Source organism: Heptranchias perlo, chromosome 10 (genome assembly GCF_035084215.1).
Source record: "Heptranchias perlo isolate sHepPer1 chromosome 10, sHepPer1.hap1, whole genome shotgun sequence".
NCBI classification, from domain to species: Eukaryota; Metazoa; Chordata; class Chondrichthyes; order Hexanchiformes; family Hexanchidae; genus Heptranchias; species Heptranchias perlo.
The window spans coordinates 83449473-83474417 of record NC_090334.1 but is presented as its reverse complement, the minus strand read 5'-3'; the positions used below and the strand labels follow the sequence as shown (position 1 = coordinate 83474417).

Below are 24945 nucleotides of genomic sequence, written 5' to 3'. Positions count from 1 at the left end.
CAACAACATCATCCTGTACTTTCTATACTCCTCTCGGCTTTCTGCAGTATTTAGCTTTCTGTGACAGTCATAAGCTTTCTTTTTCTGCTTTATCTTGCCCCATATACATCTAAACAACCAGGGGGCTCTAAATTTGGCAGTGCCACCATTTTTCTTGAGGGGACGTGTCTGCATTGTACCCATAGAATTTCACTTTTCAGTGCCTCCCACTGTCTTGCCACTGATTTCTCCTCAAGTAGTTGTGTCCAGTCCACTTCTGCCAAATCACCTCTTAGTTCTGTAAAATTTGCCTTTCCCCAATTTAAAACATTTGCTCCTGATTTAACTCTGTCCTTTTCCAAAATAATGCTTTTTTTTCATTCGTTCATGGGATGTGGGCGTCGCTGACAAGGCCAGCATTTATTGCCCATCCCTAATTGCCCTTGAGAAGGTGGTGGTGAGCCGTCTTCTTGAACCGCTGCAGTCCGTGTGGTGAAGGTTCTCCCACAGTGCTGTTAGGAAGGGAGTTCCAGGATTTTGACCCAGCGACGATGAAGGAACGGCGATATATTTCCAAGTCGGGATGGTGTGTGACTTGGAGGGGAACGTGCAGGTGGTGTTGTTCCCATGCGCCTGCTGCTCTTGTCCTTCTAGGTGGTAGAGGTCGCGGGTTTGGGAGGTGCTGTCGAAGAAGCCTTGGCAAGTTGCTGCAGTGCATCCTGTGGATGGTGCACACTGCAGCCACGGTGCACCGGTGGTGAAGGGAGTGAATGTTTAGGGTGGTGGATGGGGTGCCAATCAAGCAGGCTGCTTTATCTTGGATGGTGTCGAGCTTCTTGAGTGTTGTTGGAGCTGCACTCATCCATGCAAGTGGAGAGTATTCCATCACACTCCTGACTTGTGCCTTGTAGATGGTGGAAAGGCTTTGGGGAGTCAGGAGGTGAGTCACTCGCCGCAGAATACCCAGCCTCTGACCTGCTCTCGTCGCCATAGTATTTATATGGCTGGTCCAGTTAAGTTTCTGGTCAATGGTGACCCCCAGGATGTTGATGGTGGGGGATTCGGTGATGGTAATGCCGTTGAATGTCAAGGGGAGGTGGTTAGACTCTCTCTTGTTGGAGATGGTCATTGCCTGGCACTTATCTGGCGCGAATGTTACTTGCCACTTATGAGCCCAAGCCTGGATGTTGTCCAGGTCTTGCTGCATGCAGGCTCGGACTGCTTCATTATCTGAGGGGTTGCGAATGGAACTGAACACTGTGCAGTCATCAGCGAACATCCCCATTTCTGACCTTATGATGGAGGGAAGGTCATTGATGAAGCAGCTGAAGATGGTTGGGCCTAGGACACTGTCCTTTTCCAAAATAATGCTAAAACTAACTGAATTGTGGTCACTATCCCCAATATGGTCACCCACTGTCACTTCACCCACTTGCCCATCTTCATTTCCCAGGACTAAATCTAGAATTCCATCCCCTCTTGTTGGGCTTGTCACGTACTGGCTAAAAAAGTTCTCCTGGACACCGATCAAGAATTTTGAATTCCAGTTGATGTTAGGGTAGTTGAAGTCCCCTACTATTATTGCCCTCTTATTTTTGCACTCAGAAATTTGCCTACATATTTGTTCTTCTATCTCCCTTTCGCTATTCGGGGGTCTATAGTACACTCCTAGTAGTGTGACTGCCCCTTTTTTATTTCTTAGGTCAACCCATATGGCCTCGATTGATGATCCATTTAGCATATCATCCCTTCTCACAACTGGAATTGATTCTTTAACCAATAATGCTACCCCCCCCCTCCTTTTTTATCACCCACTCTATCCTGCCGAAAAACTCTATATCCAGGGATATTGAGCTGCCAATTATCCCCCTACGTAAAGGACAGGGATGACGTTAAAAAATTATACTTTAAGCCAGGTTATATTACATGTTTGTAAGTACGTGCATATGTGCATGTACGTGTGTGTATGTACGTGTGTGTATGTACGTGTGTGTGAGCACATGTGTGTGTGCATGCCTGCGTGTATATGTTTTTTTATTATTCGTTCATGGGATGTGGGCTTCGCTGGCGAGGCCAGCATTTATTGCCCATCCCTAATTGCCCTTGACATGTGTATGCGTGCGTGCTCATGCCCGTGTGCGTGTTGGTTGCGGCCTGGGCATAGGATCGGATTCAGCTGTTGATATCTCCCATAAACCAATATCTTGCCAACACCAAATGTCCAGGCTCAGGACACTTCAGTGGGATCATGGAGAGCAGCCGGGCCCCGGGAACCCGAGCCCAGACCAGCAGGTAGTGCAGTGAGAAGCAGTGTAGATATTGTAGGAGGAAACATCCCTCACCCTATAATATCCCCTCACCCTATAACATCCCTCACCCTACAACATCCCTCACCCTATAACATCCCTCACCCTATAACATCCCTCACCCTATAACATCCCTCACCCTATAACATCCCCTCACCCTATAACATCCCTCACCCTATAACATCCCTCACCCTATAACATCCCTCACCCTATAATATCCCCTCACCCTATAATATCCCCTCACCCTATAACATCCCTCACCCTATAACATCCCTCACCCTATAACATCCCTCACCCTATAACATCCCTCACCCTATAATATCCCCTCACCCTATAATATCCCCTCACCCTATAACATCCCTCACCCTATAATATCCCCTCACCCTATAACATCCCTCACCCTATAACATCCCCTCACCCTATAACATCCCTCACCCTATAACATCCCTCACCCTATAATATCCCCTCACCCTATAACATCCCCTCACCCTATAACATCCCTCACCCTATAATATCCCCTCACCCTATAACATCCCTCACCCTATAATATCCCCTCACCCTATAACATCCCTCACCCTATAATATCCCCTCACCCTATAACATCCCTCACCCTATAATATCCCCTCACCCTATAATATCCCCTCACCCTATAACATCCCTAACCCTATAACATCCCTCACCCTATAACATCCCTCACCCTATAATATCCCCTCACCCTATAACATCCCCTCACCCTATAACATCCCTCACCCTATAATATCCCTCACCCTATAACATCCCTCACCCTATAACATCCCTCACCCTATAACATCCCTCACCCTATAACATCCCCTCACCCTATAACATCCCTCACCCTATAACATCCCTCACCCTATAACATCCCCTCACCCTATAACATCCCCTCACCCTATAACATCCCTCACCCTATAACATCCCTCACCCTATAACATCCCTCACCCTATAACATCCCCTCACCCTATAACATCCCTCACCCTATAACATCCCCTCACCCTATAACATCCCTCACCCTATAACATCCCCTCACCCTATAACATCCCTCACCCTATAACATCCCCTCACCCTATAACATCCCTCACCCTATAACATCCCCTCACCCTATAACATCCCTCACCCTATAACATCCGTCACCCTATAACATCCCCTCACCCTATAACGTCCCCTCACCCTATAATATCCCCTCACCCTATAACATCCCTCACCCTATAACATCCCCTCACCCTATAACATCCCTCACCCTATAACATCCCTCACCCTATAATATCCCTCACCCTATAACATCCCCTCACCCTATAATATCCCCTCACCCTATAACATCCCTCACCCTATAACATCCCCTCACCCTATAACATCCCTCACCCTATAACATCCCTCACCCTATAATATCCCCTCACCCTATAACATCCCTCACCCTATAACATCCCTCACCCTATAACATCCCCTCACCCTATAACATCCCTCACCCGAAAACATCCCCTCACCCTATAACATCCCTCACCCTATAACATCCCTCACCCTATAACACCCCTCACCCTATAATATCCCCTCACCCTATAACATCCCTCACCCTATAACATCCCCTCACCCTATAACATCCCTCACCCTATAACATCCCTCACCCTATAACATCCCCTCACCCTATAACATCCCTCACCCTATAACATCCCCTCACCCTATAACATCCCCTCACCCTATAACATCCCTCACCCTATAACATCCCTCACCCTATAACACCCCTCACCCTATAACATCCCCTCACCCTATAACATCCCTCACCCTATAACATCCCCTCACCCTATAATATCCCCTCACCCTATAATATCCCCTCACCCTATAACATCCCTCACCCTATAATATCCCCTCACCCTATAACATCCCCTCACCCTATAATATCCCCTCACCCTATAATATCCCCTCACCCTATAACATCCCCTCACCCTATAACATCCCTCACCCTATAATATCCCCTCACCCGATAACATCCCTCACCCTATAATATCCCCTCACCCTATAATATCCCCTCACCCTATAACATCCCTCACCCTATAACATCCCTCACCCTATAACACCCCTCAACCTATAACATCCCCTCACCCTATAACATCCCTCACCCTATAACATCCCTCACCGTATAACGTCCCCTCACACTGTAACATCCCTCACCCTATAACATCCCTCACCCTATAATATCCCCTCACCCTATAACATCCCTCACCCTATAACATTCCCTCACCCTATAATATCCCCTCACCCTATAACATCCCTCACCCTATAACATTCCCTCACCCTATAACATCCCTCACCCTATAACATCCCCTCACCCTATAACATCCCTCACCCTATAACATCCCCTCACCCTATAACATCCCCTCACCCTATAACATCCCTCACCCTATAACATCCCCTCACCCTATAACATCCCTCACCCTATAACATCCCTCACCCTATAACGTCCCCTCACCCTATAACGTCCCCTCACCCTATAATATCCCCTCACCCTATAACATCCCTCACCCTATAACATCCCCTCACCCAAAAACATCCCTCACCCTATAACATCCCTCACCCTATAACATCCCTCACCCTATAACGTCCCCTCACCCTATAACGTCCCTCACCCTATAATATCCCCTCACCCTATAACATCCCTCACCCTATAACATCCCCTCACCCTATAACATCCCTCACCCTATAACATCCCTCACCCTATAATATCCCCTCACCCTATAACATCCCTCACCGAAAACATCCCCTCACCCGAAAACATCCCTCACCCTATAACATCCCTCACCCTATAACACCCCTCACCCTATAATATCACCTCACCCTATAACATCCCTCACCCTATAACATCCCTCACCCTATAACGTCCCCTCACCCTATAACATCCCTCACCCTATAACATCCCTCACCCTATAACATCCCTCACCCTATAACATCCCTCACCGTATAACGTCCCCTCACACTGTAACATCCCTCACCCTATAACATCCCTCACCCTATAATATCCCCTCACCCTATAACATCCCTCACCCTATAACATTCCCTCACCCTATAATATCCCCTCACCCTATAACATCCCTCACCCTATAACATTCCCTCACCCTATAACATCCCTCACCCTATAACATCCCCTCACCCTATAACATCCCTCACCCTATAACATCCCCTCACCCTATAACATCCCCTCACCCTATAACATCCCCTCACCCTATAACATCCCTCACCCTATAACATCCCTCACCCTATAACGTCCCCTCACCCTATAACGTCCCCTCACCCTATAATATCCCCTCACCCTATAACATCCCTCACCCTATAACATCCCCTCACCCAAAAACATCCCTCACCCTATAACATCCTCACCCTATAACATCCCTCACCCTATAACGTCCCCTCACCCTATAACGTCCCCTCACCCTATAATATCCCCTCACCCTATAACATCCCTCACCCTATAACGTCCCCTCACCCTATAATATCCCCTCACCCTATAACATCCCTCACCCTATAACATCCCCTCACCCTATAACATCCCTCACCCTATAACATCCCTCACCCTATAATATCCCCTCACCCTATAACATCCCTCACCCGAAAACATCCCCTCACCCGAAAACATCCCTCACCCTATAACATCCTCACCCTATAACATCCCTCACCCTATAACATCCCTCACCCTATAACATCCCTCACCCTATAACATCCCCTCACCGTACAACATCCCCTCACCCTATAATATCCCCTCACCCTATAATATCCCCTCACCCTATAACATTCCCTCACCCTATAATATCCCCTCACCCTATAACATCCCCTCACCCTATAATGTCCCCTCACCCTATAACATCCCTCACCCTATAACATTCCCTCACCCTATAACATCCCTCACCCTATAACATCCCTCACCCTATAACATCCCTCACCCTATAACATCCCCTCACCCTATAACATCCCTCACCCTATAATATCCCCTCACCCGATAACATCCCTCACCCTATAATATCCCCTCACCCTATAATATCCCCTCACCCTATAATATCCCCTCACCCTATAACATCCCTCACCCTATAATATCCCCTCACCCTATAACGTCCCTCACCCTATAACATCCCTCACCCTATAATATCCCCTCACCCGATAACATCCCTCACCCTATAATATCCCCTCACCCTATAATATCCCCTCACCCTATAACATCCCCTCACCCTATAACATCCCCTCACCCGATAATATCCCCTCACCCTATAACATCCCCTCACCCTATAACATCCCCTCACCCGATAACATCCCTCACCCTATAATATCCCCTCACCCTATAACATCCCCTCACCCTATAACATCCCCTCACCCGATAACATCCCTCACCCTATAATATCCCCTCACCCGATAACATCCCTCACCCTATAATATCCCCTCACCCTATAATATCCCCTCACCCTATAACATCCCCTCACCCTATAACATCCCCTCACCCGATAATATCCCCTCACCCTATAATATCCCCTCACCCTATAACATCCCCTCACCCTATAACATCCCCTCACCCTATAACATCCCCTCACACTGTAACATCCCTCACCCTATAATATCCCTCACCCTATAATATCCCCTCACCCTATAACATCCCCTCACCCTATAACATCCCCTCACCCTATAACATCCCTCACCCTATAACATCCCTCACCCTATAACATCCCTCACCCTATAACATCCCCTCACCCTATAACATCCCTCACCCTATAATATCCCCTCACCCTATAACATCCCCTCACCCTATAACATCCCCTCACCCTATAATATCCCCTCACCCTATAACATCCCTCACCCTATAACATCCCTCACCCTATAACATCCCCTCACCCTATAACATCCCTCACCCTATAATATCCCCTCACCCTATAACATCCCCTCACCCTATAATATCCCCTCACCCTATAACATCCCTCACCCTATAACATCCCCTCACCCTATAATATCCCCTCACCCTATAACATCCCCTCACCCTATAATATCCCCTCACCCTATAACATCCCCTCACCCTATAACATCCCCTCACCCTATAATATCCCCTCACCCTATAACATCCCCTCACCCTAGAACATCCCTCACCCTAGAACATCCCTCACCCTATAACATCCCTCACCCTATAACATCCCCTCACCCTATAACATCCCTCACCCTATAACATCCCCTCACCCTATAACATCCCTCACCCTATAACATCCCCTCACCCTATAACATCCCCTCACCCTATAACATCCCTCACCCTATAACATCCCCTCACCCTATAACATCCCTCACCCTATAATATCCCCTCACCCTATAACATCCCCTCACCCTATAATATCCCCTCACCCTATAACATCCCTCACCCTATAACATCCCCTCACCCTATAACATCCCTCACCCTATAACATCCCCTCACCCTATAACATCCCCTCACCCTATAACGTCCCCTCACCCTATAACATCCCTCACCCTATAACATCCCTCACCCTATAACATCCCCTCACCCTATAACGTCCCCTCACCCTATAACATCCCTCACCCTATAACATCCCTCACCCTATAACATCCCTCACCCGATAACATCCCTCACCCTATAACATCCCTCACCCTATAACATCCCCTCACCCTATAACATCCCTCACCCTATAACGTCCCCTCACCCTATAACGTCCCCTCACCCTATAACATCCCTCACCCTATAACATCCCTCACCCTATAACGTCCCCTCACCCTATAACATCCCCTCACCCTATAACATCCCCTCACCCTATAACGTCCCCTCACCCTATAACATCCCTCACCCTATAACGTCCCCTCACCCTATAACATCCCTCACCCTATAACATCCCCTCACCCTATAACATCCCTCACCCGATAACATCCCCTCACCCTATAACATCCCTCACTCTATAACATCCCTCACCCTATAACATCCCCTCACCCTATAACATCCCTCACTCTATAACATCCCTCACCCTATAACGTCCCGTCCCCTCACCCTATAACATCCCTCACCCTATAATATCCCTCACCCTATAACATCCCTCACCCTATAACATCCCCTCACCATATAACGTCCCCTCACCCTATAACATCCCTCACCCTATAACATCCCCTCACCATATAACATCCCCTCACCCTATAACATCCCCTCACCCTATAACATCCCCTCACCCTATAACATCCCCTCACCCTATAATATCCCTCACCCTATAACATCCCCTCACCCTATAACATCCCCTCACCCTATAACATCACTCACCCTATAACATCCCCTCACCATATAACATCCCCTCACCCTATAACATCCCCTCACCCTATAACATCCCCTCACCCTATAACATCCCCTCACCCTATAATATCCCTCACCCTATAACATCCCTCACCCTATAACGTCCCCTCACCCTATAACATCCCCTCACCCTATAACATCCCTCACCCTATAATGTCCCCTCACCCTATAACATCCCTCCCCCTATAACATCCCTCACCCTATAACATCCCCTCACCCTATAACATCCCTCACCCTATAACATCCCTCACCCTATAACATCCCCTCACCCTATAACATCCCTCACCCTATAACATCCCTCACCCTATAATGTCCCCTCACCCTATAACATCCCTCACCCTATAACATCCCTCACCCTATAACATCCCCTCACCCTATAACATCCCTCACCCTATAACGTCCCCTCTCCCTATAACATCCCTCACCCTATAACATCCCTCACCCTATAATATCCCCTCACCCTATAACATCCCTCACCCTATAACATCCCCTCACCCTATAACATCCCTCACCCTATAATATCCCCTCACCCTATAACATCCCTCACCCTATAATATCCCCTCACCCTATAATATCCCTCACCCTATAATATCCCCTCACCCTATAACATCCCTCACCTTATAACATCCCTCACCCTATAATATCCCCTCACCCTATAATATCCCCTCACCCTATAACATCCCCTCACCCTATAACATCCCCTCACCCGAAAACATCCCCTCACCCGAAAACATCCCTCACCCTATAACATCCCTCACCCTATAACATCCCCTCACCCTATAACATCCCTCACCCTATAACATCCCTCACCCTATAACATCCCCTCACCGTACAACATCCCCTCACCCTATAATATCCCCTCACCCTATAATATCCCCTCACCCTATAACATTCCCTCACCCTATAATATCCCCTCACCCTATAACATCCCTCACCCTATAATGTCCCCTCACCCTATAACATCCCTCACCCTATAACATTCCCTCACCCTATAACATCCCTCACCCTATAACATCCCTCACCCTATAACATCCCTCACCCTATAACATCCCCTCACCCTATAACATCCCTCACCCTATAATATCCCCTCACCCGATAACATCCCTCACCCTATAATATCCCCTCACCCTATAATATCCCCTCACCCTATAATATCCCCTCACCCTATAACATCCCTCACCCTATAATATCCCCTCACCCTATAACGTCCCTCACCCTATAACATCCCTCACCCTATAATATCCCCTCACCCGATAACATCCCTCACCCTATAATATCCCCTCACCCTATAATATCCCCTCACCCTATAACATCCCCTCACCCTATAACATCCCCTCACCCGATAATATCCCCTCACCCTATAACATCCCCTCACCCTATAACATCCCCTCACCCGATAACATCCCTCACCCTATAATATCCCCTCACCCTATAACATCCCCTCACCCTATAACATCCCCTCACCCGATAACATCCCTCACCCTATAATATCCCCTCACCCGATAACATCCCTCACCCTATAATATCCCCTCACCCTATAATATCCCCTCACCCTATAACATCCCCTCACCCTATAACATCCCCTCACCCGATAATATCCCCTCACCCTATAATATCCCCTCACCCTATAACATCCCCTCACCCTATAACATCCCCTCACCCTATAACATCCCCTCACACTGTAACATCCCTCACCCTATAATATCCCTCACCCTATAATATCCCCTCACCCTATAACATCCCCTCACCCTATAACATCCCCTCACCCTATAACATCCCTCACCCTATAACATCCCTCACCCTATAACATCCCTCACCCTATAACATCCCCTCACCCTATAACATCCCTCACCCTATAATATCCCCTCACCCTATAACATCCCCTCACCCTATAACATCCCCTCACCCTATAATATCCCCTCACCCTATAACATCCCTCACCCTATAACATCCCTCACCCTATAACATCCCCTCACCCTATAACATCCCTCACCCTATAATATCCCCTCACCCTATAACATCCCCTCACCCTATAATATCCCCTCACCCTATAACATCCCTCACCCTATAACATCCCCTCACCCTATAATATCCCCTCACCCTATAACATCCCCTCACCCTATAATATCCCCTCACCCTATAACATCCCCTCACCCTATAACATCCCTCACCCTATAATATCCCCTCACCCTATAACATCCCCTCACCCTAGAACATCCCTCACCCTAGAACATCCCTCACCCTATAACATCCCTCACCCTATAACATCCCCTCACCCTATAACATCCCTCACCCTATAACATCCCCTCACCCTATAACATCCCTCACCCTATAACATCCCCTCACCCTATAACATCCCCTCACCCTATAACATCCCTCACCCTATAACATCCCCTCACCCTATAACATCCCTCACCCTATAATATCCCCTCACCCTATAACATCCCCTCACCCTATAATATCCCCTCACCCTATAACATCCCTCACCCTATAACATCCCCTCACCCTATAACATCCCTCACCCTATAACATCCCCTCACCCTATAACATCCCCTCACCCTATAACGTCCCCTCACCCTATAACATCCCTCACCCTATAACATCCCTCACCCTATAACATCCCCTCACCCTATAACGTCCCCTCACCCTATAACATCCCTCACCCTATAACATCCCTCACCCTATAACATCCCTCACCCGATAACATCCCTCACCCTATAACATCCCTCACCCTATAACATCCCCTCACCCTATAACATCCCTCACCCTATAACGTCCCCTCACCCTATAACGTCCCCTCACCCTATAACATCCCTCACCCTATAACATCCCTCACCCTATAACGTCCCCTCACCCTATAACATCCCCTCACCCTATAACATCCCCTCACCCTATAACGTCCCCTCACCCTATAACATCCCTCACCCTATAACGTCCCCTCACCCTATAACATCCCTCACCCTATAACATCCCCTCACCCTATAACATCCCTCACCCGATAACATCCCCTCACCCTATAACATCCCTCACTCTATAACATCCCTCACCCTATAACATCCCCTCACCCTATAACATCCCTCACTCTATAACATCCCTCACCCTATAACGTCCCGTCCCCTCACCCTATAACATCCCTCACCCTATAATATCCCTCACCCTATAACATCCCTCACCCTATAACATCCCCTCACCATATAACGTCCCCTCACCCTATAACATCCCTCACCCTATAACATCCCCTCACCATATAACATCCCCTCACCCTATAACATCCCCTCACCCTATAACATCCCCTCACCCTATAACATCCCCTCACCCTATAATATCCCTCACCCTATAACATCCCCTCACCCTATAACATCCCCTCACCCTATAACATCACTCACCCTATAACATCCCCTCACCATATAACATCCCCTCACCCTATAACATCCCCTCACCCTATAACATCCCCTCACCCTATAACATCCCCTCACCCTATAATATCCCTCACCCTATAACATCCCTCACCCTATAACGTCCCCTCACCCTATAACATCCCCTCACCCTATAACATCCCTCACCCTATAATGTCCCCTCACCCTATAACATCCCTCCCCCTATAACATCCCTCACCCTATAACATCCCCTCACCCTATAACATCCCTCACCCTATAACATCCCTCACCCTATAACATCCCCTCACCCTATAACATCCCTCACCCTATAACATCCCTCACCCTATAATGTCCCCTCACCCTATAACATCCCTCACCCTATAACATCCCTCACCCTATAACATCCCCTCACCCTATAACATCCCTCACCCTATAACGTCCCCTCTCCCTATAACATCCCTCACCCTATAACATCCCTCACCCTATAATATCCCCTCACCCTATAACATCCCTCACCCTATAACATCCCCTCACCCTATAACATCCCTCACCCTATAATATCCCCTCACCCTATAACATCCCTCACCCTATAATATCCCCTCACCCTATAATATCCCTCACCCTATAATATCCCCTCACCCTATAACATCCCTCACCTTATAACATCCCTCACCCTATAACATCCCCTCACCCTATAACATCCCTCACCCTATAACATCCCTCACCCTATAACATCCCTCACCCTATAATATCCCCTCACCCTATAACATCCCTCACCTTATAACATCCCTCACCCTATAACATCCCTCACCCTATAACATCCCTCACCCTATAACATCCCTCACCCTATAACATCCCTCACCCTATAATATCCCCTCACCCTATAACATCCCTCACCCTATAACATCCCTCACCCTATAACATCCCTCACCCTATAACATCCCTCACCCTATAACGTCCCCTCACCCTATAACATCCCTCACCCTATAACGTCCCTCACCCTATAACATCCCTCACCCTATAACATCCCTCACCCTATAACATCCCTCACCCTATAACATCCCTCACCCTATAACGTCCCTCAGCATCCCTCACCCGATAACATCCCTCACCCTATAACATCCCTCACCCTATAATATCCCCTCACCCTATAACATCCCTCACCCTATAACGTCCCCTCACCCTATAACATCCCTCACCCTATAACGTCCCTCACCCTATAACATCCCTCACCCGATAACATCCCTCACCCGATAACATCCCTCACCCTATAACATCCCTCACCCTATAATATCCCCTCACCCTATAACATCCCTCACCCTATAACATCCCCTCACCCTATAACATCCCCTCACCCTATAACATCCCCTCACCCGATAATATCCCCTCACCCTATAATATCCCCTCACCCTATAACATCCCCTCACCCTATAACATCCCTCACCCTAGAACATCCCTCACCCTAGAACATCCCCTCACCCTATAACATCCCCTCACCCGAAAATATCCCCTCACCCTATAACATCCCTCACCCTATAACATTCCATCACCCTATAACATCCCTCACCCTATAACATCCCTCACCCTATAACATTCCATCACCCTATAACATCCCTCACCCTATAACATCCCCTCACCCGAAAATATCCCCTCACCCTATAACATCCCTCACCCTATAACATTCCATCACCCTATAACATCCCTCACCCTATAACATCCCTCACCCTATAACATTCCATCACCCTATAACATCCCTCACCCTATAACATCCCTCACCCTATAACATCCCTCACCCTATAACATCCCCTCACCCTATAACATCCCTCACCCTAGAACATCCCTCACCCTAGAACATCCCTCACCCTATAACATCCCCTCACCCTATAACATCCCCTCACCCGAAAATATCCCCTCACCCTATAACATCCCTCACCCTATAACATTCCATCACCCTATAACATCCCTCACCCTATAACATCCCTCACCCTATAACATTCCATCACCCTATAACATCCCTCACCCTATAACATCCCTCACCCTATAACATCCCTCACCCTATAACATCCCCTCACCCTATAACATCCCTCACCCTATAACATCCCTCACCCTATAACATCCCCTCACCCTATAACACCCCTCACCCTATAACATCCCTCACCCTATAACATCCCTCACCCTATAGCATCCCTCACCCTGTAACATCCCCTCACCCTATAACATCCCTCACCCTATAACATCCCTCACCCTATAACATCCCCTCACCCTATAACATCCCTCACCCGAAAACATCCCTCACCCGATAACATCCCTCACCCTATAACATCCCTCACCCTGTAACATCCCTCACCCTATAACATCCCCTCACCCTATAACATCCCCTCACCCTATAACATCCGCTCACCCTATAACATCCCTCACCCTATAACATCCCCTCACCCTATAACATCCCTCACCCTATAACGTCCCCTCACCCTATAACATCCCCTCACCCTATAATGTCCCCTCACCCTATAACATCCCCTCACCCTATAACGTACCCTCACCCTATAACATCCCTCACCCTATAACATGAGTCATGAGTTCAAATCCCACCACGGCAGCTGGGGAATTTAAATTCAATTGATTAAATTCAATTAATTAAATAAAATCAGGAATTAAAATCCTAGTATCAGTAATGATGGCCATGAAACGACCGGATTGTCGTAAAAACCCATCTGGTTCACTAATGTCCCTTAGGGAAGGAAACCTGCCGCCCTTACCCGGTCTGGGCCTATATGTGACTCCAGTCCCCACAGCAATGTGCTTGATTCTTAATTGCCCTCTGAAATGGCCCAGCAAGCCACTCAGTTGTAAAATCTCGCTAAAAAAAGTCACAATAAGAATAAAACTGGACGGACCACCCGGCATCGGACTACCAGGCACCGGACATGACAAAGGCAAACCAAGCCCAGTCGACCCTGCAAGGTCCTCCTCACTAACATCTGGGGACTTGTGCCAAAATTGGGAGAGATGTCCCACAGACGAGTCAAGCAACAGGCTGACATAGCCATACTCACAGAATCATACCTTTCAGCCAATGTCCCAGACACTTCCATCACCATCCCTGGGTATGTCCTGTCCCACCGGCAGGACAGACCCACCAGAGGTGGCGGTACAGTGATATACAGTCAGGAGGGAGTGGTCCTGGGAGTCCTCAACATTGACTCTGGACCCGATGAAATCTCATGGCATCAGGTCAAATATGGGCAAGGAAACCTTCTGCTGATTACCACCTACCGTCCTCCCTCAGCTGATGAATCAGTCCTCCTCCATGTTGAACACCACTTGGAGGAAGCACTGAGGGTAGCAAGAGCACAGAATGTACTCTGGGTGGGGGACTTCAATGTCCATCACCAAGAGTGGCTCGGTAACACCACTACTGACCGAGCTGGCCGAGTCCTGAAGGACATAGCTGCTAGACTGGGCCTGCGGCAGGTGGTGAGCGAACCAACATGAGGGAAAAACTTACTTGACCTCGTCCTCACCAATCTACCTGTCGCAGATGCATCTGTCCATGACAGTATTGGTAGGAGTGACCACCGCACAGTCCTCGTAGAGATGAAGTCCCGTTTTCGCACTGAGGACACCATCCAACATGTTGTGTGGCACTACCATCGTGCTAAATGGGATAGATTCAGAACAGATCTCGCAGCTCAAAACTGGGCATCCATGAGGCACTGTGGGCCATCAGCAGCAGCAAAATTGTATTCCAGCACAATCTGTAACCTCATGGCCCAGCATATTCCTCACTCTACCATTACCAAAAAGCCAGGGGATCAACCCTGGTTCAAAGAGGAGTGTAGAAGAGCATGCCAGGAGCAGCACCAGGTGTACCTAAAAATGAGGTGCAACCTGGTGAAGCTACAACTCAGGACTACATGCATGCTAAACAGCGGAAGCAACATGCTATAGACAGAGCTAAGCGATTCCACAACCAACGGATCAGATCAAAGCTCTGCAGTTCTGCCACATCCAATCGTGAATGGTGGTGGTCAATTAAACAACTAACGGGAGGAGGAGGCTCTATAAACATCCACATCCTCAACGATGGCGGAGTCCAGCACGTGAGTGCAAAAGACAAGGCTGAAGCGTTTGCAACCATCTTCAGCCAGAAGTGCCGAGTGGATGATCCATCTCAGCCTCCTCCCGATATCCCCACCATCACAGAAGCCAGGCTTCAGCCAATTCGATTCACTCCACATGATATCAAGAAACAGCTGAGTGCACTGGAGACAGCAAAGGCTATGGGCCCCGACAACATCCCAGCTGTAGTGCTGAAGACTTGTGCTCCAGAACTCGCTGCGCCTCTAGCCAAGCTGTTCCAGTTCAGCTACAACACTGGCATCCACCCGACAATGTGGAAAATTGCCCAGGTATGTCCTGTCCACAAAAAGCAGGACAAATCCAATCCGGCCAATTACCGCCCCATCAGTCTACTCTCAATCATCAGCAAAATGATGGAAGGTGTCGTCGACAGTGCTAACAAGCGGCACTTACTCACCAATAACCTGCTCACTGATGCTCAGTTTGGGTTCCGCCAGGACCACTCGGCTCCAGACCTCATTACAGCCTTGGTCCAAACATGGACAAAAGAGCTGATTTCCAGAGGTGAGGTGAGAGTGACTGCCCTTGACATCAAGGCAGCATTTGACCGAGTGTGGCACCAAGGAGCCCTAGTAAAATTGAAGTCAATGGGAATCAGGGGGAAAACTCTCCAGTGTCAGGAGTCATACCAAGCACAAAGGAAGATGGTAGTGGTTTTGAGGCCAATCATCTCAACCCCAGGACATTGCTGCAGGAGTTCCTCAAGGCAGTGTCCTCGGCCCAACCATCTTCAGCTGCTTCATCAATGACCTTCCCTCCATTATAAGGTCAGAAATGGGGATGTTCGCTGATGATTGCACAGTGCTCAGTTCCATTCGCAACCCATCAGATAATGAAGCAGTCCATGCCCGCATGCAGCAAGACCTGGACAACATCCAGGCTTGTGCTCATAGGTGGCAAGTAACATTCGCGCCAGACAAGTGCCAGGCAATGACCATCTCCAACAAGGGAGAGTCTAACCACCTCCCCTTGGCATTCAACGGCATTACCATCACCGAATCCCCCACCATCAACATCCTGGGGGTTACCACTGACCAGAAACTTAACTGGACCAGCCATATAAATACGGTGGCTACGAGAGCAGGTCAGAGGCTGGGTATTCTGCGGCGAGTGACTCACCTCCTGACTCCCCAAAGCCTTTCCACCATCTACAAGGCACAAGTCAGGAGTGTGATGGAATACTCTCTACTTGCCTGGATGAGTGCAGCTCCAACAACACTCAAGAAGCTCGACACCATCCAGGACAAAGCAGCCCGCTTGATTGGCACCCCATCCACCACACTAAACATTCACTCCCTTCACCACCGGCGCACAGTGGCTGCAGTGTATACCATCCACAGGATGCACTGCAGCAACTCGCCAAGGCTTCTTCGACAGCACCTCCCAAACCCACGACCTCTACCTCCTAGAAGGACAAGAGCAGCAGGCACATGGGAACAACACCACCTGCACGTTCCCCTCCAAGTCACACACCGTCCCGACTTGGAAATATATCGGCCGTTCCTTCATCGTCGCTGGGTCAAAATCCTGGAACTCCCTTCCTAACAGCACTGTGGGAGAACCTTCACCACACGGACTGCAGCGGTTCAAGAAGGCGGCTCACCACCACCTTCTCAAGGACAATTAGGGATGGGCAATAAATGCCGGCCTCGCCAGCGACGCCCATATCCCATGAACAAATAAAAAACAACCCTATAACATCCCTCACCCTATAACATCCCCTCACCCTATAACATCCCTCACCCTATAACATCCCCTCACCCTATAACATCCCTCACCCTATAACATCCCTCACCCTATAACATCCCCTCACCCTATAACATCCCCTCACCCTATAACATCCCCTCACCCTATAATATCCCCTCACCCTATAACATCCCTCACCCTATAACATCCCTCACCCTATAACATCCCTCACCCTATAACATCCCTCACCCTATAACATCCCCTCACCCTATAACATCCCCTCACCCTATAACATTCCCTCACCCTATAACATCCCTCACCCTATAACATCCCCTCACCCTATAATATCCCTCACCCTATAACGTCCCTCACCCTATAACATCCCTCACCCTATAACGTCCCTCACCCTATAACATCCCTCACCCTATAACATTCCCTCACCCTATAACGTCCCTCACCCTATAACATCCCTCACCCTATAACATCCCTCACCCTATAACATCCCCTCACCCTATAACATTCCCTCACCCTATAACATTCCCTCACCCTTTCGGATCCCCTCACTTTGTACAGACGACACTTACTTTAAGATCGGTGATTTCCATACACTTCGTTCTCAGACTCTGGTTGCTGATCTTCGTCTCGCTCAGCTGTTCCTGCAGCCGTTCCATTTTCCTCCGGAGTTTTGAGAGCTCCTGCTCCTTTTCCTCGTGTCCCACGGTCAGGGTGACCCGGTCTGGGGTCCTCGCCTCCAGCTGATCGAGTTTGCTGCTCAGCTGCTCAATGCGTCGTTTGCTGCTCGCCAACTTCTCCCTCTGAGCTGTCACCTGTCAGCGAGTAAAGTGCCCCCCGGGGGATGACGTGACGGAGCGCAGTACAATCTACTCAAAGAAGTTACAGCACGGAAACAGGCCATTCGGCCCAACCGGTCCGTGTCTGTGTTTACTATCCACGCGAGCAAATCACGATTACCCTCCCTGTTCCCATATCTCTTCATCCCCGTTTCCTTCATGCACCAATCCAATCCAGTCTTTAATGTTGATCTAGTTTCTGCCTCGACCACTCTGTAAGTTTCTCCTGCCCTCTGTTTTAAATCTCTTGTATCAATTTAATCTTGTATCAATGGCCCCTCGTTCTTGACCCCTCAACTACCAGAAACAGTCTATCCACCCTGTCCTGTCCTTTAATAATGTTAAACGCTTCTATCATTTCGTCCCGTAATCTGCGCTGTTCTAACAAAAAAAACCTAACTTTTCAAGTCTTCCTTTGCTCATTTATGTAGCGTTTCTCTCCCCTCCTCTCCTGAAGGAGCTGACTGGTGCTGGGTGGGGTGCTTCACTGAGCCTAAGTGACCAGGACCCAAGGCAAAAGAGCCATTGACGAGATGAGGAGAATTTATTTTACGCAGCGAGTTGTTCTGATCTGGAATGCGCTGCCTGAAAGGGCGGTGGAAGCAGATGCAATAATAACTTTCAAAAGGGGAATTGGATAAATACTTGAAAAGGAAAAATTTACAGGGCTACGGGGAAAGAGCAGGGGAATGGGGCTAATTGGATAGCTCAATCAAAGAGCCGGCACAGGCACGATGGGCCGAATAGCCTCCTTCTGTGCTGTATGATTCTATGAAAATACAGAGTGAGAGGCCATGGTCTGTGCGACAGGACATCACCAAGGGAGGCAAGGGGAGAGGGGAAGAGTGAGAGGGCAGAGAGGAGCGGGGACAGGTAGAAAAGAGGATGTGGTAAAGAGGGACGGGGATGGGGCTAGGGGTCGCCAACCCTCCAGGATTGTCCTGGAGTCTCCAGGAATTAAAGGTTAATCTCCCAGACACTGCTACGAGCAACACACCCGGGAGAAATATCAGAGAGGGGTGCTAAACAAAAATATGTTTTTTATTTTCTTTGAAGGTTTTTGTTTATTAGTTATAAAAATATTAAGCGATTTTGACTGACAGTTAAGAATCATCAAATCAGGCAACGAAGAGTCTGTTCGCTTTCCAATTGGCTGTGGGAAGGCGGGGCACCACGAGGATGGACGTGTCGGACGACCAATGGCGGGAGTGTGGAGGGGGGGGCTCCACGAGGATGAGCGTGTTGGGCGGCCAATGGCGGGCGTGTGGGGGGGGGCTCCACGAGGATGGGCGCGTTGGGCGGCCAATGGCGGGCGTGTTGGGGGGGTGCTCCACGAGGATGGGCGCGTTGGGCGGCCAATGACGGGTGTGAGGTTGCGGGAGCAGGAATGTCCCTGCCGAGATGAACAACGTCCCCTTCACCCTAATTTCTGCCCAATGTCTCAAAGCCAGCCTCTGCTGGAACCCTCTCCCCACCCACTGTTTAAAACCTACTTACAATCCCTACCTGGAACCATCACTCTGCCCAGCAACCAGTGCTGCCAACTCCCAGTGACTGAACGAGAGCAGAGACTAGAAGTCAGAATAACAAGCGAGACAACGGAAAAGAAAAATAAAGATACAAACAAATGGGGAGAGTGAGACACCAACGCAGAGACCACAGAGACAAGGAGACAGAACGCAGATCCTACAACTTACCAAGAGTGTCTCTACAACAGGTCCACTTGTCGATATACAAAAGTTGTGTGTCAAGTGCATATCTAACACATCTTGTGTCGCACTCCGTGCATCACCCTCTGGCGTCACACACCGAGCGTCACACTCCGAGCGTCACACTCTGGGAGTCACCCTCCGGCGTCACACACCGAGCGTCACACTCCGAGCGTCACACTCTGGGAGTCACCCTCCGGGCGTCACACACCGAGCGTCACACTTCGAGCGTCACACTTCGAGCATCACCCTCCGGGCGTCACCCTCCGAACGTCACCCTCCGGCATCACCCTCCGAGCGTCACCCTCCGAGCGTCACCCTCCGAGCGTCACCCTCCGAGCGTCACCCTCCGAGCGTCACAGTCCCAGCGTCACACACCGAGCGTCACACTCCGGGCGTCACACTCTGGGCGTCACACACCGAGCGTCACACTCCGAGCGTCACACACCGAGCGTCACGCACCGAGCGTCACGCACCGAGCGACACACACCGAGCGACACGCACCGAGCGACACGCACCGAGCGTCACACTCTGGGCGTCACACACCGAGCGTCACACTCTGGGCGTCACGCACCGAGCGACACGCACCGAGCGACACGCACCGAGCGACACGCACCGAGCGTCACACTCTGGGCGTCACACACCGAGCGTCACACTCTGGGCGTCACGCACCGAGCGACACGCACCGAGCGACACGCACCGAGCGACACGCACTGAGCGACACGCACCGAGCGTCACACTCTGGGCGTCACACACCGAGCTACACACACCGAGCGACACGCACCGAGCGTCACACACCGAGCGTCACACACCGAGCGTCACACTCTGGGCGTCACACACCGAGCGACACGCACCGAGCGACACGCACCGAGCGTCACACACCGAGCGTCACACACCGAGCGTCACACACCGAGCGTCACACTCTGGGCGTCACGCACCGAGCGTCACGCACCGAGCGACACGCACCGAGCGTCACACACCGAGCGACACGCACCGAGCGTCACACACCGAGCGACACACACCGTAACAGATGCAAAACTGCCTTTAAAAAATAACAACTTTTTTCTTTAAGTGAAGAAAGCCAATCATTCCCCGATGACACCTCCCCAAAGGCAGAAGACCTCACAGCACTCCAGCGCCAACAAAATTAAAGTGTGTTATTTCCTTCAGCCGAGCAGCAGGGAACATGTTAAACTGGTGACTTGCATAATGATACACCTGAATGCTATGGATTTAGAAACCAGAGACCTTTATCGATGGTATCTTTCCCCGCCCACCCAATTACTCAGAAAATGTAATGATATTTTTCTTCTGTGGCCAATACAGAGTATTAAATGTCACACCTGCAGCTGTCGCACTGAGTGTGACCCTTCCAGCAAAGGATAACAGAGACTAACACTACCCCTTCGCTAAACACCTGCGGGGGAAACAAAACAGGCAGTAAGTCAGATGGGCGAGAGAGAATCAGCTCAGATGAGGGATTATCCTATTCAAATTGTACAGAAAGAATTGAAAATGAAAGATTGCAACGAGGGGAAAAGATTATTTTTAAAAGTACTCAGTGTCCTTCTTGTGTAACAAAGTACCTGTTAAGGAGAAGATTGAATCTTAATAGCAGGCTGCAGCATCTTATATCCAACGATTATCCATTGATTGCTCGCTGTCTGTATGAAATGTGCAAAATGATCGACAGCATTTCATTCCATATTTTTTTTAAGAAGACCAGCAGAGCTCCTGTGATCCAGTGGATCTCCTCTGGACCCATCTTTTGTTTCTTTAATGTCCCATTACCACCCCCTTTTGCCTTGCACCATCATTCCTGCCTTCCACCCTGTCACAGAACTCCCCTTTTGTTCTTTCCTCCCCCTACTATTTCCCTAGGCTCTGCACTTGGTTATAAACTGTCAAATCTCTCACATCTTCCAGTTGTGACAAACGTTAACTCTGTTTCTCTCTCCACAGATGCTGCCTGACGTGTGACGCTTGGAGTGTGACGCTGGGACTGTGACGCCTGGAGTGTGACGCCTGGAGTGTGACGCCTGGAGTGTGACGCTTGGAGTGTGACGCTTGGAGTGTGACGCTTGGACTGTGACGCTGGGACTGTGACGCTGGGACTGTGACGCCTGGAGTGTGACGCTGGGACTGTGACGCCTGGAGTGTGACGCCTGGAGTGTGACGCCTGGAGTGTGACGCCTGGAGTGTGACGCTTGGAGTGTGACGCCTGGAGTGTGACGCATGGAGTGTGACGCCTGGAGTGTGACGCTGGGACTGTGACGCATGGAGTGTGATGCCTGGAGTGTGACGCCTGGAGTGTGACGCCTGGAGTGTGACGCTGGGACTGTGACGCTGGGACTGTGACGCCTGGAGTGTGACGCTGGGACTGTGACGCTGGGACTGTGACGCCTGGAGTGTGACGCTGGGACTGTGACGCCTGGAGTGTGACGCCTGGAGTGTGACGCTGGGACTGTGACGCCTGGAGTGTGACGCTTGGAGTGTGACGCCTGGAGTGTGACGCCTGGAGTGTGACGCTTGGAGTGCTGCTGAGCGTTTCCAGCATTTTCTGTTTTTATTTCAGCACTGGCAGTATTTTGCATTTGTTCCGGTGGTTCTGTACCCTGGTGGGGATGTTTCGTTGCTATCGCGGGGCTTTGTATAATTCCGACTATCCCTATCAAACTTCTGCTCAGGTAGTTCATGTGGCAACTCAAACAAGATGACATATCCTGAGGTCAATTGGAGGCTAAATACTGAGAGAGGTTTGTGTATCTTAGCATCGAGCTGTAAATCCCCAGCTACTGTCGTGTAGCTCATGTCACTTCAAGGGAATTGGACAATTTCCTATTTCTTCCACCAAGCTCCGTCAAACACTCCCAGGGCAGGTACAGCACGGGTTAGATACAGAGTAAAGCTCCCTCTACACTGTCCCATCAAACACTCCCAGGGCAGGTACAGCACGGGTTAGATACAGAGTAAAGCTCCCTCTACACTGTCCCATCAAACACTCCCAGGGCAGGTACAGCACGGGTTAGATACAGAGTAAAGCTCCCTCTACACTGTCCCATCAAACACTCCCAGGGCAGGTACAGCACGGGTTAGATACAGAGTAAAGCTCCCTCTACACTGTCCCATCAAACACTCCCAGGGCAGGTACAGCACGGGTTAGATACAGAGTAAAGCTCCTGCTGCATCAGTCTAAATCTATGACTAAAACTTGCAATTTTGTGCCAATTTATTCCAGATTGGGATCGCTTTTGTGACATGACTCAGACTGACTCTGAATGGGTTTGACAAGCTCATTTCATGTAAGGCTCTTAAGCAATCAGGCTGCGGCATGTTTCGTGATGTCTTAAGTCCGTACGGTGCCGTGCAGCGTACTAAAGCTGCTCTTTACGTGCTACACCATCAATAAAACTGTGGGCCGTGCGTTCCGATCGACACGGACCTTTCTCTGCAGAGTGTGCAGGAGCTCCTTGTTCTTACTCAGACCCTCGGCCTCTAACTCTGCGAGCTGCTGAGCCCTGGCCAACATCGCCACATTCCGAGTCTCCGAGTCGCCCGCAGACGTGCCCTGTTCAACCTTCAATCTCTCTGCCAGCTGTTGCAGGAACTTCATGTGCTGAAACAACAAAAAAAAACATTATGTGAGGTTTAGGTAAAGCGAATAAATAAATAAATGCAGAGCCAAGCTCGTGCACAGTGCCTCAGTCCGACATGTTGCTGATCCACACGGACCAGAGGGTTAAGGTCCAAGCTCTGTCTGTGGCAATTGGACCCGGTGGTGGTCAGGCCAGCGCTGGGGGCAGAAGCACAAACCACCGAACTTGCATTTATATAGGGCCTTTCACAACTTCAGGACGTCCCAAAGAGCTTTACAGCCCAGAGTAAAGCTCACGCCACACTGTCCCATCAAACACTCCCAGGGCAGGTACAGCACGGGTTAGATACAGAGTAAAGCTCCCTCTACACTGTCCCATCAAACACTCCCAGGGCAGGTACAGCACGGGTTAGATACAGAGTAAAGCTCCCTCTGCACTGTCCCATCAAACACTCCCAGGGCAGGTACAGCACGGGTTAGGTACAGAGTAAAGCTCCCTCTACACTGTCCCATCAAACACTCCCAGGGCAGGTACAGCACGGGTTAGATACAGAGTAAAGCTCCCTCTACACTGTCCCATCAAACACTCCCAGGGCAGGTACAGCACGGGTTAGATACAGAGTAAAGCTCCCTCTACACTGTCCCATCAAACACTCCCAGGGCAGGTACAGCACGGGTTAGATACAGAGTAAAGCTCCCTCTACACTGTCCCGTCAAACACTCCCAGGGCAGGTACAGCACGGGTTAGATACAGAGTAAAGCTCCCTCTACACTGTCCCATCAAACACTCCCAGGGCAGGTACAGCACGGGTTAGATACAGAGTAAAGCTCCCTCTACACTGTCCCATCAAACAGTCCCAGGGCAGGTACAGCATGGGTTAGATACAGAGTAAAGCTCCCTCTACACTGTCCCATTATTTTAGGTTCACGTCCCACTCCAGTGACTTGAGCTCCAAATCCAGGCTGACACTCCCAGT

At 49.7% G+C, this 24945-nt stretch overlaps 1 protein-coding gene across 1 annotated transcript in view; it reads right to left on the bottom strand.

The window, feature by feature from the left end:
* Window positions 1-24945, bottom strand: part of LOC137326800 (coiled-coil domain-containing protein 170-like) — a 106526-nt gene that overhangs the window by 8501 nt on the left and 73080 nt on the right. The window contains exons 11-12 of the mRNA XM_067992194.1: window positions 23816-23989; window positions 18398-18640 (exon numbers count right to left, since the gene is read on the bottom strand). Of these exons, the coding sequence (XP_067848295.1) occupies window positions 18398-18640; window positions 23816-23989 (417 nt within the window). The remainder of the gene's footprint in view (window positions 1-18397; window positions 18641-23815; window positions 23990-24945) is intronic.